This window comes from Rhinolophus ferrumequinum, chromosome 6 (assembly GCF_004115265.2).
Source record: "Rhinolophus ferrumequinum isolate MPI-CBG mRhiFer1 chromosome 6, mRhiFer1_v1.p, whole genome shotgun sequence".
Taxonomy (NCBI): domain Eukaryota; kingdom Metazoa; phylum Chordata; class Mammalia; order Chiroptera; family Rhinolophidae; genus Rhinolophus; species Rhinolophus ferrumequinum.
The window spans coordinates 95468124-95482779 of record NC_046289.1 but is presented as its reverse complement, the minus strand read 5'-3'; the positions used below and the strand labels follow the sequence as shown (position 1 = coordinate 95482779).

The 14656-nt window shown below is 52.7% G+C and overlaps 1 protein-coding gene across 8 annotated transcripts in view; it reads left to right on the top strand.

Annotated features, from left to right (window-relative positions):
• Nucleotides 1-14656, top strand: part of TLE3 (TLE family member 3, transcriptional corepressor) — a 46318-nt gene that overhangs the window by 15378 nt on the left and 16284 nt on the right. For 4 of the 8 annotated variants that reach the window (XM_033107994.1, XM_033107992.1, XM_033107993.1 and 1 more), the window contains exons 5-6: nucleotides 4919-4981; nucleotides 6469-6543. In XM_033107994.1, coding sequence (XP_032963885.1) covers nucleotides 4919-4981; nucleotides 6469-6543 — 138 coding nt within the window. Of the gene's footprint in view, nucleotides 1-4918; nucleotides 4982-6468; nucleotides 6574-14656 lie in introns of all 8 variants that reach the window. The other 4 variants (XM_033107989.1, XM_033107987.1, XM_033107988.1 and 1 more) reach the window with 1 other exon arrangement.

Genomic DNA, 14656 nt, shown 5'->3' with positions numbered 1-14656 from the left:
GAGCCCCAGCCAGCCCCAGCCCAGCCCACCACCCGGCATCCATCCACCTCTCCAGGTGGCTTGTTTCTTCTCTGCTTGTCCTTCAGACTCATGCTGTGCTCTATTTTACCGAGCTTTGTGGAGGAAATGATATATCGCTGAGCAATTCAGGAATGTTTAGCATTCTAAACTCTTAAGTGAAGGCTCCTGGGTCTTATAAGTTATCCAGTTCGCCCCTCCGTTTCGCGGACAACAAAATTGAAGCCCAGCGGAGGAAAGTGATTTGCCCAAAGCCAAGAAGCTAGATGGAGGCAGAGCCGTGCATAGAAGCCAGGTCATTTCTATGTGGCTCTGGGTCATCACATACTCTTTCAAGTGGCAGGTTTCTCCCTCTCCTTGTTTTTATTTGACTGAGGGTAAAACGAAGTGTGCGTTCTCAAGAGCCCGCGGGTACAGCCACCTGGGCAGTTTAAAGGGGAATAATGGAGAGACCTTCTGTTGGAAGTAGCTGTCAGCGGTGCTTTGGGCAGTCAGCTAAATTAGAAAAAAAAAAAAGTGCAACGCCAGGCTGGGTGCTGAGACCAGGGGCAAGAGGTTGCTGGGGGGAGGGGCCCACGCTCAGGTTCCCTCCCCCTCAATTCGGTGTCCTGGGTCAAGGGCGGCCAGGGGACCGGAAGCTGCAGCAGCAGCGTGAATGCTAGCCTGTTGTTAGAGAAATACGCGTTAAGAATGCTCAAGTACCCTCAGTTTACAGCGAGCATTTTAGAGGTTCCTGCTTTAATGAGGAGATGATGGTGCACGTGGGAACTCCCGAGGCGCAGGGAGCAGATTGCTCTTTGGGAAATTACACTTGCCCCCCACTATCTTGTTTCCGTCATTTATTTGCCTAACGATCTCGACAGAGACATAGGGCAGATGTTACTCCCAGCGCCCAGTTGGGAGCGCAGATTCTGAATTTCACAGGATCTCTGCGCGCTTCTCTGAAGTGCTTCTCTGTCTGTGTCTCCTAGATTAGTTCCTTCTGAGCAACAATGTTTTTCCACCAGCAAAGCCGCCTTCTTTGAACCGCACTTGAAAAGAAACTTTCAAAGGCAGCATCGGGCTCCCCAAACACCTTTTCCAAAGGAAGCAGTCTTCCCTCGCCAGGCACCCCTCCTGTCTGGTTCGGGTCTGAGGAGCTGGCTCAAGGGCTGTGGTTTTGCCGGACTCAGATGGAGGGGCAGATGGAGGTTGGCCTCCGAACCTCCGCTGCCTTCTCGATAAGAGTGACCTGCGTTGCCAAAAGGAGTTTTCCAACGTATTATCTAGGTCCAATTTGTGGTGTGTGACCTGTCCCGATTGTTGAAGTCACACATCTTGAGTTTTTTTCTTCTTCCTTCCTTGAAACTGATGTTTGGCCCTTGTTTGAGTTGGATAAAATGCTGTTTTAACAGCTGTTCTAATCAGAAACGCAGTCGATTGGTAACCCTTATGGTAGTTTTTCCTTCACAAATACTTCTGTAAGCTCTCTCAAAATGGGGACATTTGGCTTCTTGGTAGGAAGTCATTTAGTGAAGTTGCTCAATTGCTGAGTGTCAGTTTCCCCATCTGAAAAACGGAGATTTCAAGAAGTGCCTTTCCTATAGGGTTATTGTGAGCTCACGCATGTCCAGTGCTTAGAAGAGCTGGGTCAGCGATGTTAGCCATTATTATTATTGTGGGGAAGCGTGGTTCTGTCCGGCCAGTGTTCTGCTTCCAGGAGCCTTCCCTTCCTGCAATCACCACCCTCAAAAAGGTAAACATGAAAAAAGTCATTTAGAGAACAGTTTACCTGCTCATTCTCTGACTCTCCAGAGTGTACTGAGCCGGCAGGTGCTCAGGGTTGGGTGGCCTTAGTCCTTGCTTAGTCCTTGCTTCCACACTTTGGGGGGCCCGGGAGGGGAGTGGTGCTCTATACCAGGTGATGGCACAGTGACAGCAGGAGCTACAGATGGGTTTGCCTGCTTTTCCCACCCACCCACCCCGGACCCATGGATAGGGAAGCCGAGGTTTATTATAAAAGCTCTCCAAGTGTAAGACCACCCCCTCTGCTCTGCCTGCCCCCCAGCCCCGTCCAGGCCTGCCTCGTGGTGTCCCAAAGTCCTAACTGCCACACAGCGAGGCCACTCTGAATTGAGCTCAAGCCCCAGGGGAGAGCCTGGGTGGATGCTGATACCCAGGCTTCCAGAACATTCCATATCTGTGTGGAGCTGTTTGGATGACCCCTGGTTGATGTTTGTGGTCTTGGAGGCGAGTGAAGAAGGCAAGAAGTGCTTTCGGAGGGGTGGAAGGGTGAGATTAAAGAGAACTTATTCCGAGTGAGTCTCCTGTAGTTACCTGGTAGCCTGGATGCCACGCCTTGGACCCGGCAGGTCCCTTTTCCTCATAAGGAGAGGAGGCTGGATCCCACCAGGCCCTGCAGGAGGATCCTACCTAGGGGAAGCCTGTGGCCCTGTGTGTGTGCTAAAGGGCGTGGGGAAGGGGAAGGTCAGCTACTTTTCCTGTCATTGCCAAGATCCTGACACTTGACCTATCAGCTAGAGGAAGTAGGCGACAGCTGGGAACACTTTCATAACCACCCAACCCAGAGATTGTGAGAGTTGTCATCGCTGAGGAGGCCAGAGTGACCGGGAAGGTTCAGGGACTGCTGCCTGCCTTCCTGGCTGCGGGGAGGGGGCCACAGTCAGAGACCCCCTGAGGTGGCTCGTGGTTGGTCTGGTGTGATCACCTCGCCTCACCCGGTGGGCGCAGGGCTTGGCTGCTGCCCACCCCACCTCCCAGTTGTATGCCAACATGCCTTTCACCACGGCCCCTCCCAGACATGTGGCCCACCCTGGGGCAGGCCCGGGTCTTCTGCCAGGGGATACTCTGCACTATGAAGTCTTGAAAAATAAATGCAGGGAGGCTGGCGAGATTTCTTCTGGCTAAACATTTATTGAGCACCTTCTGTGTGCCAGGTCCTGCTACGCTAGTTATTGGAGGTAAGAGGCCTTGGACCAGTGAGCTTCAAAGCAGTGAGCCTGGTTTATTTAGTTGATAGCTGTTTGTGTTTAATGTGTCCTTGTATTCTTATTTGGCATGTAAACTAAACATGAGATCCTTGAGTGTCCATGCTGCTCGGTGCAGGTGTGGATTGAGATGCAGACTAGCTGATTGTTTCTGGAACTGCCACGTACAGTCCTGACTTTTATACTTTATTCTCCTTCCCCACTCAACTTGGGGGAGGAAAAAAGGAACAGAAATGATAAAGAACCCTATGTTGGAATATACCCTTCCCACTTACCTAGGTTAATAATTCCTACAGTAATCACTTAGCAACCTTCCCAGGTTCCTTACAGTATGAATGGCAGGCGTCTAGTAGGGCGGAGGCCAGGGCTGCCACTAAAAACCCTGTGATGCACAGAACAACCCACACAGCAAAGAAGTGTGCAGCCCCGAATGTCAGGAGCACTGAGGCTGAGGAGCCCTGATGTAAATGTCCTTGCTCGAGTGTACCCCGAATGTGCAGGGGTGGCTGTGGGTCCCATGGGTCTCCGTGGGGGCTGATACTCCCCCCACCTCCCTGAAAGTTTGGAAGTAGGGACCCTTACTGACACTTAGTTGCTCTGGGGTACAAGGGGCAGTCCTTCACAACAAAGAATTGTTTCACCCTAAATGCCTGAAACCCTGGCCTCTTCCTGAGGATCCGGAGTGTTCCAGGAGAGGGGCCGCCCCACCCCGCCCAGGAGGCCCTGACGTGGACAGGCTGCCCGTGTCGGAACCTGCCACGGTGGCCGCCAAAGCTCCATCAGGTTCCTCTTCGGTGGCCTGCCCACAAACAGGAGGCGACCCCTTTAGTGGCCAGGTTGGAGGGAGGTGGGGGTGCAGCCCCCCCCCCCAAGACCCTGAGGCCCAGGGTCTGTTTGTAAGCAGTCAGACAGCATTGTTTTTATGTTAAGTGCACAAGGATTTGTCATCCAGAATCATTTGACATGCAGATGATCACAGATTTTTAAAGGCTGTTGTCATGGTTTTGTCTCTGGAAGATTGCTATGTGCTGATGGAAGCTTTGAAGCAGCCCTGGGACCTGGTCCTGGCCGCCTCAGGATTTAGAATGAGATAAGAAAAGCAATTCTGAGACTTGTCTATTCCTGGATCTAGGCCTTCCCGTCTAGGCTCAGTTAACCATTTAGCACCATTCTCTTTTAACCCCCTGTGACCTGGGGTTCACATAGGACACGGGTGGCAAAAACAGGCGATGTTTTTCTAAATGTGGTCTTTTCTGGACTGTTAAGGGATGGGGCAGAGAGAGGATGGATCTGCCTTTCTGTGATGGACTTAGATGAAAGCTTAGAGCCCTGAAGAGTTACCTCCTGAGCAACTTTGTAGGGAAGGCAATGCTGTACCCTAAAAAAATGAAGTGTTAATGGCGGAGTTTCAGGCCGGGCAGCAAATAATACGGGGGAGGCAGCAGTGAAAAGTGGGGGTGCAAGAGACCCTGTAAGCAACATACCACCTTGTGTGACACTGGCTCCTCTCGGGGACTTCCAGTCACCTCCCGATTTGTCTGAGAGCACGTCCTGCTGTTGCCATTGGGGCCACGGCATAGGGATCTCCTTCCCTCTTGTCACAGGTTTTACACCGTGTGCAGTGTGGGGGTCATTCTTGTTTTGTTTTGCTTTGTTTTTAATTAGGGTTTCCATCCAGACTAGGCAGACTATGTTCTGACCCAAAAAGATAGACCACCCCTGATAGGAAATTGGAGTCCCCCCAAATGTAGGCAACCTGGTTGTGGGGAGTTGGAAGAAATTTCTTCATGCTACAGATTTAGCAAGGAGGCTGGGAAAGACGGAGCCGGGCGTGAGGGTCTGTGGTTTGGGGGAGTCGGCACTTCACTTGTCTGTCATTTCGGCGATTTGATTTATTCTCTTTTCTTTTGCAGACAGAGATTGCGAAGAGACTGAACACAATTTTAGCACAGATCATGCCTTTCCTGTCCCAGGAGGTAAGACCTTGAAGTGGACAACCTGGGGGTTTACAGAGCCTTCTCCAGCTGGTTCAGGGACAGGGAGCACGTCAGGGGGACGATTTTGCTCATGCTTCTGATAGAACTGGTTCTCTGCCACTGCCTGAGACCAGAGAGGACGGTTCTGGCCTGTGACTGGGGTAGGTGGGCTGTGGGCAGTAGGTGCCTCTGTGCCCCCCCTGCCCCATCCAACCCAGAATTCCCAGCCTTCGCTTCCTGGTACCCCAACTTCCACACCTGGAAATGTCTAGGAGCAAGGAAGCCTGGCCCGTCCGTGCCAAGGGCCACACCCTGGGAGGGGAATCAGTGCGCAGAGGGGACCCCACCCTCCAGGACAGATTGTGCTCACCAGAGGCGTGCACAGTCCGTCGGTCTCATTAGCTGCTAAGCCGCTTTCCAAGTCCCCCCCACCCCCCACAGGGGCTGGCTCGTGGGCAGTGTGAGGGAACTGTCTCCGAGGGGCTCCTTGGTGCAGGGCAGACGGGAGACTGCTCACTGAAGCTGGGGCCAGCCCTCCCCTCCAGGCCGCAGTGGCTGGGGCCGGCTCAGCTGCCTCCTGCAGTCCTGGACCTGAGTCAGTCGTGACATTAAATGACTGAACTCATGTAACAACAGGATGCAGTGATGTCCTCAGAGCTTGCAGCCCAGGAGGAGAGATAGCTGCATATGAAGCAGGTGCTACCTCAAGGCTGAAGGGAATGAGTGTACCAAAAAAAAAATTTTTTTTTAAAAAGAAAAAGACTATTTTTTAGAGTAGTTTTACGTTCACAGCAAAATGAGTAGAAGGTCCACAGATTTTCCCATAGCTCCCCCACCAGAGGGGTGCATTCGTTACAGCTGGTGAAGCTACATGGACAAATCTGTACCACCCGAAGTCTGTTGTTTTCATTCGGCTTCATTTTGCCACTTCTCTTTCTATCTAGACATATGTTTTTGTTTGTTTCCTTGCTATTTAGATAGATATAGATTGGGGTACATTTAGATGCATGTACTTTTCTTCTGAGCCCTTTGAATGAGAGTTGTAGACATCCTGACAGCTCACCACTCACGGCTCTAGCTGTGTCTCCAAAAAACCACGGACAGGCTCCTGCATGACTGTACTGCCGTTACTGCAGTTAGAACACTAACACGCATTCAGTAATGTCATCTGATGTCTGGCTCACAGACAGATGCATGGAAGGAAGTTTTCCTGTGTGTGAGGTGGAGGGGAAGTAGTTGACTAATATCCATCCTTTGACTCGTCTATATTTTAGCGTAAAACAATTTATAGGAAGTTTTGATGACGAAAGTAATACATGCTCATTGAAAAGGGTTGAAAGAAGAAAGTAAAAACGCCCTGTCCCTGTCCCCTGCGTGTCCTGTGCCGATGTAGTGGACCCCCTCTGTTTTCTGTTGGGGCTCGGTCACTGCCTGCTCTGAGAGGTGGGGACGGTGGCCGCAGCTAACCCGTGTGCTGTTCCCTCCAGCACCAGCAGCAGGTGGCACAGGCTGTGGAGCGCGCCAAGCAGGTCACCATGACGGAGCTGAATGCCATCATCGGGGTACGTGGACTCCCCAATCTGCCTCTCACCGTGTGTATAGCCCTTTTATTCCTCTCATTTACCATAACCAGAGAGCAACCCTGACCTTAGCTGGCTTCAAAGAATGGCGGCCCCAGGGCTTCGGCTCCCCAAGCACTTCATGGGCTCGGATCCATTTGGGGCTCTCTCCCCAGTGGGTCCCCAATTGCCTCCCAGTTCCCAAATTAAAGGGGTGCCAGACATGTCTCAAGTCTACCTCTAAACCCATCGGCCCTGTCCTCTGCCAGCTTTTGGTGTCCCCCTGTTGGGGGAGCGGCTGTGAGATCCCCTCAAGGCCAGGCGGACTGATACGGGTCCCCCGCCTCCTCATGCCTCCCGGGGGCCTGTCTGCCCTGTGCCCCCTCCCTGGCAAAAGTCTGCCCTTCTTTGGCCACCTGGGATCAGGACTGTCTCTGCTGAATTGTTGATGTGAAATGTGCTGTGGAATTTGGGTTTGGGCCTTGCTGTCCATGCACTGAGCTGCCTGGCTGAGTGCTCCTCGTGCATTCCAGCCAGGGCCCCTCGGCGGGTCTCCCTGACCTCCTAGGTTGAAGAAACAGGAAAACATAACGAAGAGTGCTTTGTGAGGGCCATTTCTGGTCTGACCCCTCTGTGAAAGGAGGAAGCCAGACCTCTCTCCCCTTTAGTGCCCCTCACGGGCTTGCATCTTGGGTGCATTTCTTGGATTCAAATAGCATCTTTCTCTTGCTTGCTACTTTGGTGGCGACTATGGATATTTAAGATAAGCATCTGAGGAAAAAAGCTGGTCAGTGTGACTTTGAGTGAGGTGCTTACCCTAGGGGTATACCTGTCTACCTTTTGTCCCTACAAATGAGAAAATGAAAGGGGTGGGTGACATTACTGCCTCCTATCCACAGAAAGCTGGGTCCGGGTCCCCAGGGGGGGACTTCTGAACAATGTAGATTCCAGGGGATGCCCCCCAGAGTGCTTTTCATAGGTCTGGGGGTTGGACTGGGAGCCTGTTGTTTGAAGTTTTCCAGATCATTCTGAAGGATTGTCAGGCTTGGGAAGCAGTGGGCTGGTTGGCTGAGGTCCTCTCAGCCCTAACATTCTGGGATCCTGATTAGTCTTCATGTCTCTTTATTTTCTTCTGCGAGGTGGTTATTTCAAGGTGGAACCGCAGGCCCCAGAGTTCCCCGCACGGTGGGTGAGCTGATGACTCTGGGCTTTTCATTCCGGGGCAGAAACCTGGAGACCTGTGGTCTCGTTGTGGCTCCTCCCCTGTGATCCTGGGCAGGCCCGTCTTACCCTCTGCCTTTCTGCATCTGTGAAAGGAGGGGCCAGGACTGCCGGGAGGCTGGGGTCGGAGTGACAGTGATGCTTGTGGATCCTGACTCGCTGTCACACCGTTGGGACCCACGCTAGTTACATGGTTGTGTCCTGATCTGCGCCCCATGGCCGCTGCTGGGGCAGGGCATGAAGCATTAGAGTGGTCCTGGCAACATTGTGGGAGGAGCAGAGGGGAGCCCGGAAAGGAGACCGTGAGCAAGTGGTCAGTGTTTTTGGCCATTGAGATGGGAGGCGGCCCCCCAGGGGGAATCACAATATCATCACACCGTCAAGTTTGAAGTCTCCTTAGGATCCTCGAGCCCAGCGTGCGTTAGCCTCCACATTAGAGGAATTGGGGGCCGTGTGCTTGGCAGGGGTCTGTCCCGTGCATTGAGGCGTCTTGAGCAGCAGCCCTGGCCTCCACCCGCACACACAGCTGTGACACCGGCAGTGTCCCGGGCATTACCACGTGTGGGGGCAAAATGGCCTCTGGTGGAGAACCACCGCTCTCTCTAGCCAACGGCCTTGTTTTTAGAAGAGGGGAACTGACCCACGGACGGTCACATACTGTTCGGGGGCAAAGCCAGGCAGGGGCCCAGGGGCTGACTCACAGCCCAGGGCTTCCCCTGGCCCAGCCCTCGTGGGAGGCCTGTGTCCTCTGTCCCACGGCCCGGGTCCTGGCTCAGCGGCCCTGCTGACGGGTAGAGGGGTGCACGCTGTGACATCTGTCCTCCCCTCCCTGCAGTCACAGTGGGGTCCTCTGCCCCCTCTGTCTCCATCTTGGGAATTAAACTCTTCTTATGAAAATAGTTGGTTTTTTTTTTAAGTTCTAAGACAAGAGTGAAATTGGGGAAGAAGCACTGCTTGGATTAGCTCAACTTCCTTTAAGCAGTATTTAGGAAGCTACAAGTTAGGTCAAGGCAGCTCGAGGCAGATATTGGAATTCAATTAAAGCCAACGAGTGGGGCCTGTGACCCCCATTTTCAAGGTAATTGCTTCTCGGGCTCTGAGTGAATGCAGCCGTCGCCCTGTCATTAGGCAGGCAGCCGTCTAATCGCTGCGCCTGACGGAGCCTGGCAGGGCAGGCGTTACGGGCAGCTGAGGCACGCTGCGCTCCGGGGAGGGGAGACGGGGGGCCAGCTTGCAGCTGAGCTGCCTCAGAGAGTGAGGTGGAGGAGGACGGCGGGGGCTGCAGGCAGAAGGGCAGGAGTCTCGTCCCCAGCACGCAAGGACCGTGAAGAGACGGGCCCCAGAGGCTCTTAGTAGTAACCAGTGGCTACCCCCACGGTAATGGCTTTTAGAGTTCTTGGATTGGCCCCTCGGGAGGGAGAAGTAGCCTGGCCCTGGTCTGGGCATCAGGAGGGCTTTGGGCCAGGTGCTTCATAGCTACAGGCCTCAGTTTCCCCATGTGTGAAAAGATGGCGATGGACTAGGCGCGTTCCACATGATCGGTCCACTTGAGTCAGTTGTTGAGAGCTGTCTAGGGCCTGGAGTTAAAGGATTCCGAAGCCGCGGCTTGGCTTAGCTCGGAGAGAGATAGGAGATAAGTTACCGTGTTTCCCCGAAAATAAGACCTGGCCGGACCATCAGCCCTAATGCGTCTTTTGGAGCAAAAATTAATATAAGACCCCGTCTTAGTTTACTATACTGTAAGACTGCATCTAATCTAATATAATACCGTGTCTTATCTTAATTTTTTGCTCCAAAAGACGCATTAGGGCTGATTGTCCGGCCAGGTCTTATTTTCGGGGAAACAGGGTCGATGTGTATGGGGTGGGCACGCCGGGAGCTAGTGGCATACTTCTTGTGTGGATTACGGTATTTCTGGCGTCCCCCTCCTGGTGAGAAAGGCTAGGATCCAGTGTCAGGTTGGCGTGAGAGGAGAGGGGACGGAGGGGCAGGTGGGGGCTGCCCAGGCTTGCTGACCCAGCCCACCCCCTGCCCTTTGGGGCCACAGGAAACTCAAACATCCATTTAGGGAAGACATGTCCGTAGATGTCTCTGCTAGCCGGGGCCTGGCAGGGACCCCGTTACTGCAGACCCCGTACAGTCACATGCCCTTTACTCTTGGATCCAAATTGTTGGGGGATCCTTCAAGGGTCAAGATCACTAAGCATGAGCAGGGTAATTTTGTCCCTCGGTAACAACTTGCAGAAGGCATCCCCACGCCCTTTGAAGACCCTGTGAACTGACATTGTACTATCCATTTCCGAAGCCCTTTTTCACATCGCTCTGTGCTGGCTCAAGCTCATTGAATCCGGCGGCTGGAGGGCCTCTCACCCCACTGCCCCTGACAATTTGGTTTGCATTCCCTTGGAAATTATTAGTGGAAGTGTTGACTTGATTTTTTTTTTTAAGTGGGGTGGGATGAGGAGGAAGAAGGAAGTCGTATCTATCTCGTCAAAAACTACACAGAGTATTTTGAAGCCATCCCTGAGGTTCTTGCAGCCTCCAGGGTGTTGATGAGCTGGATTCATCTGATTGAATCTGGCCCGAGGGAGAAGGATGGCGGAGAGAATGTGCCTAGGAACGCAGCCTTTCTGTCAGCCAGGTGGCCGCAGTGGAGATACATGAAGCTGGGTCTGAGTCCTGGGTCTGGTCAGTTCTGGCTTAGCAATCCCTTGGTGTCTCTGTGCCTGAGGCCGTCTTTGCACTGGGGACCAGCAGGGTTGTTGTGAACTCTAAAAGCTATTTACAGACCTTGAAAGCTCAACCCATGTGGAGCAGTGGGCCCACCAGCCAAGAAAAGCAGAAGGAGCCAGCCGAGGTCTGGGGCTGCTCTCCTTGCAGGGCAGGAAGCGTTCGTTTTATGCAGTGAGGACTCTGCTTCCTCTGGCGGGCATTTAGGTGGGTCTTGGCTCTGGAAATGCTTAGACAACTTTGCTACATTGAACGCACCTCATGAACCTGAGCAGTGAGGCATTGAATCAGCTCGCTAAGGCGGAGAGCGTGATGCGCATAATCCAATTGCACATTGTCTGCAAGCGGGGTCTTCCTTTCAGTCTCACCTGTAAGAGGTCACACCTCCTGAGCCCAGGGCATGCTCATTTGGCACACGCGTGGAGGACGGGGACGCACGAATGCCCCACAGAACACGTTCTTGGACGTGTGCTTGTCTTCCGGCAGGAAATGTTAAAGGAAGGAGAAGAGCTCTCCGGGGTGGGCTTGGGTCCAGACTCCTAGCCCCTCTTTTGGGGTTGGAGGTGAAGCGGGGATAGCCTTTCACATCGTGGATGGAGAAGTCCCTATATTGGAAAGAATAGTAGGAATTAGAGGCGGGCTGTTGCAAAAGTGGGGACCTCAGGCCCCTCCTCGGACTCTGGGCTGGATTCCATTTATCCCCAGTTGAAAACATGGTGCCCCTCCCATTCAGACATCACTGTGTCTCAGCAATTGTCCTCTGAAGTGAGGGATGTGTCACGGGATAGAAATGCAGCCTGAGGATGGCTGAGCCCTGCTTGCCGACCTGCCTGTGGAGGGGCTGGGGCTTCCACATGGGGGTGGTGAGACGGGCAGGTCCTTGCCAGCTGGATCCCTCTGCCTCACTGAGGACAAAACTTTGTTTCACTGTCTATTGCAACCAAGACTTGCTAGCAGACCCCCGCCCAGCCAGGCCTGGTGTCTGCCCCTGCCTCGAGAGAAAAGCCTCAGAGGCCGGCTCTGAATTCCGGCTTCCTGGAGCCCGCCAGGCTACTCCTGACTGTGTCTTCAAGTCACCCAGAGGAGACCTCAGGGGACGTTCTGTAGCCGAGCAGGGGGTGCTCTTGTACTTGAAGGTGAGAAGAACATGGAGGTTTCCTTTCCTTTTTTGCAAACTCCTGCTTGACGTGCTACGGCAGAAACCACCTTCTCAGTCTTAGAAGCTCAGCAGCTTTGAAGGCCACTGTTTTCCAAGTTGTGATTCAGCCTCAGGAAACCCCACTGATGCTTCTTGCCCTAAATAACTGTTCTAGCTGCATCTAAGTGTGCATTAGAGAGGTGGCACGGATCTGGGAGGCAGATGGTCAGTTTTGGACAGAGCCTCTCTGCTGACTGACTTCCCAGCCTCTCCATGTATACCTTTTCCAACATTTTCACTTATTTACCCAGCAGGTGTGCCCTGAGCAAATATGCCAGGCACCTTTCGACGTGCTGGGAGGGATGAAACAAGGTACCTGTCTTCCTGGAAATCATAAGTTGCCAAGCATCACATAAATGTGAAAAAACAGTTATATTTGTGGGCCAGTCGTCATTTTTGCTAATGTTAATTGAGCACCTACTTTGCCTTTACATGTACTAATGCATGTAATCCTTACACAAGTCGAAGAAGTGGGCTGCATTCAACCCCCATTTTGCAGATGAGGAAACTGAGGCCTGGAGAGATCTGCTTACTCATCTAAGGTCTCAGCTAATAAAGGAGAGCTGGACGCCCACGTTAGTCTGCCTGGCTGCAGAGTCTGAACTATTAGAACTCGTAGAAGGGAGACCTGTTCTGAGCAGGACGATGGGCGGCCTGAAGAGGAGGTGGCATTTGAACGGGGGAAGGTTGAGCCTAGAAGGTTGGGTCAGAGGGCAGGCCTTACCTACTAAGGTAAGAATCAGGGTGTCTGGAATTATTCACGTGAGTCTTTCCATGAGTGCAAACCTTCAGTAAGCTTTTTCTCTAGAAACAGAATTGGTGGTGGTGGTGTTAGCCTTGTGTTCCCAGGCAGCAAAGCGACTTGTGTGAAGCTATCCTCCCTTCCTCTTTCTCTTCTCCCTCCAGTGCTCTTACTGGATTAAAGATCTCCATTCTTGCTTTCTAGGGTTTTACTAAATAGTAGTTAACACGGGCAGAATTAAAGGGTCTACCAGCAACTGGTCGGAAACCACAGGGCCCCCAACGGGGACTCGACTGGGCATCTAGATAAAGTTGGACGGCCCGACCACACTAAAGAAGGCTGTGTGGTCATTAAAAAGCACACGCGGACTTGTTCATAGCACTCTTAGCTTAAACTCCAATTGTGTAGCAGTCAGGGTAACAAGAGCCCATTTGTGTAGAAATACATTTAAAATGTGTAGATTTTCATAAAGGAAAACACAGACAAATAGGTGACCAGTGGGATCTTCTAGGGAGTGGGACTGAACTATAATTTTTTAGAAACTTTTTTTGATTTGTACTTACTTTTAGTATTTTCTGACAGTGAGCATGTGTTGTTTTTGTAATAAGATACAAAAATCAAAATTGTAAAACAGAAAAGGCGGAGGAGCTCATCTGTAAGCTCCTGTCCCAGAAAAGCCCGCGTCTCAGCTGGGTGGGTTGGATCTCTCTAGGCTCCTAGGACTCCATCCTTGGGGCCCCTACGCATGGTTCCTGCTTGGGCGTCTCGGCAGATCTGGGGTCAGGCAGCCCTGCACCAGTGCCTGCCAGCAGCTTCTGTGTGCCGCCCAGGTCCTGAGCGCAGGTCCTAGCCTTTCACCCAGAGCTGAGGAATGAGCCCTCTGCCCAGGGGTGTGGTGGTGGCCATGGTTGCGTTAACTCTGGGGTGGGCAACGTTTGCAAATTAGCCGGGAGCGAGCAGGGCCTGTAACCCCTGACCTCAGACATTTGCTGCATTTGGAGCGTCACCTCCAGCCATCACTGGGGGCCTTCCCTGGGTTCTGCCATCTGGCAGCAGTGGCCAGAAAGCCTCAGTTCACACTGACAGGAAAGCTTGTCAGACTTTTGCTCTTTGTCCTCCCTTCCCCCAAGAACTCGTCTTGCTTTGGGGGTCTCTTTAGGCATATTCTCTAGGTGCGGTTGGTGGTTGACAGATTTGAGTCCAGATCCCACTTGCTAGTGATGGGACTTGGCTGGATACTGGCTGCCTCCTCCAGCTCCCCAGGTGGCAGTTTGCCATCTGTAAAATGGATGCAACCCCTCCTTTGCCAGGTGGTTGGAAGGGTCAGAGATACTTGGAAAGTGCCCAGGCATTCATTAATGTTGGTTCCCTTCTCTTGTGCTCCTTGAGAAGAATGATGTACGCACAGGTGGATATCAGCATATCCAAGGCCCCAGCCACTCCTAAGAAATACTTCGATCCCTGTGAAGTATTTGGCACAATCTTAGGAAAGATAAGATGAAAGGCATTTAGCCATGGCTGCTGGGGAGAGACCTAAGGCCGCCCAGGCTAGTGCTGGATGTGGCGTCTGGAGCAGGGGAGCAGAATCTGATGGGGGACTGTTATCGTTGCTGTTGATGGAAATACTGAGTTAATCAGGGCAAGGGATTGGAGCAGAGGGGAGCTGCTGTGAGCCCTCTGGTAAGTTCGCTCCTGCTAAGATCACTTAATGAGGAACCTGCCTCGTAAGGGCTGGTCAGTGGTAGGGCTGGAGTGTGAATCCTGCTCTGTCTGGTTCCAAAGTCTCCACTCTTCTCGTTAGCCCGTTCTCTACTCCCGTGTCCAGTGCCATTAGCTCTCCTATCACTGCCCCCAAGCTCCTCTGGATCATGGGACTTGGCTGCGGTGGCCTGCCCCAGCTCGGCGAGGCCGGCCTGGAGTTCCTCAGGGGTAGGAAGCCTTCCGCAGGCTATGGGCTCAGAGTGGGGGTGCTGGCTGCTGACGTCCATGGCATGTAAGCCTGAGCAAACAAACGTGGGCTGCTGGTAGCTTAGAGTGGCTCCCCTCCGCTGAGAGGGAGCCTTGATGATGTGTAGTGTTTTTTGGTTTTCTTCTAGAAAACGTACCCATTTTATTGATGCCTTGCATACTGTGTAGTTTTTAAATGCATGCTTTATTTATCTTGGGCTTTTAAACGTACATACATGAAGACATTCTATTCTGAATTGGGTGGGCGGACGGGTGGA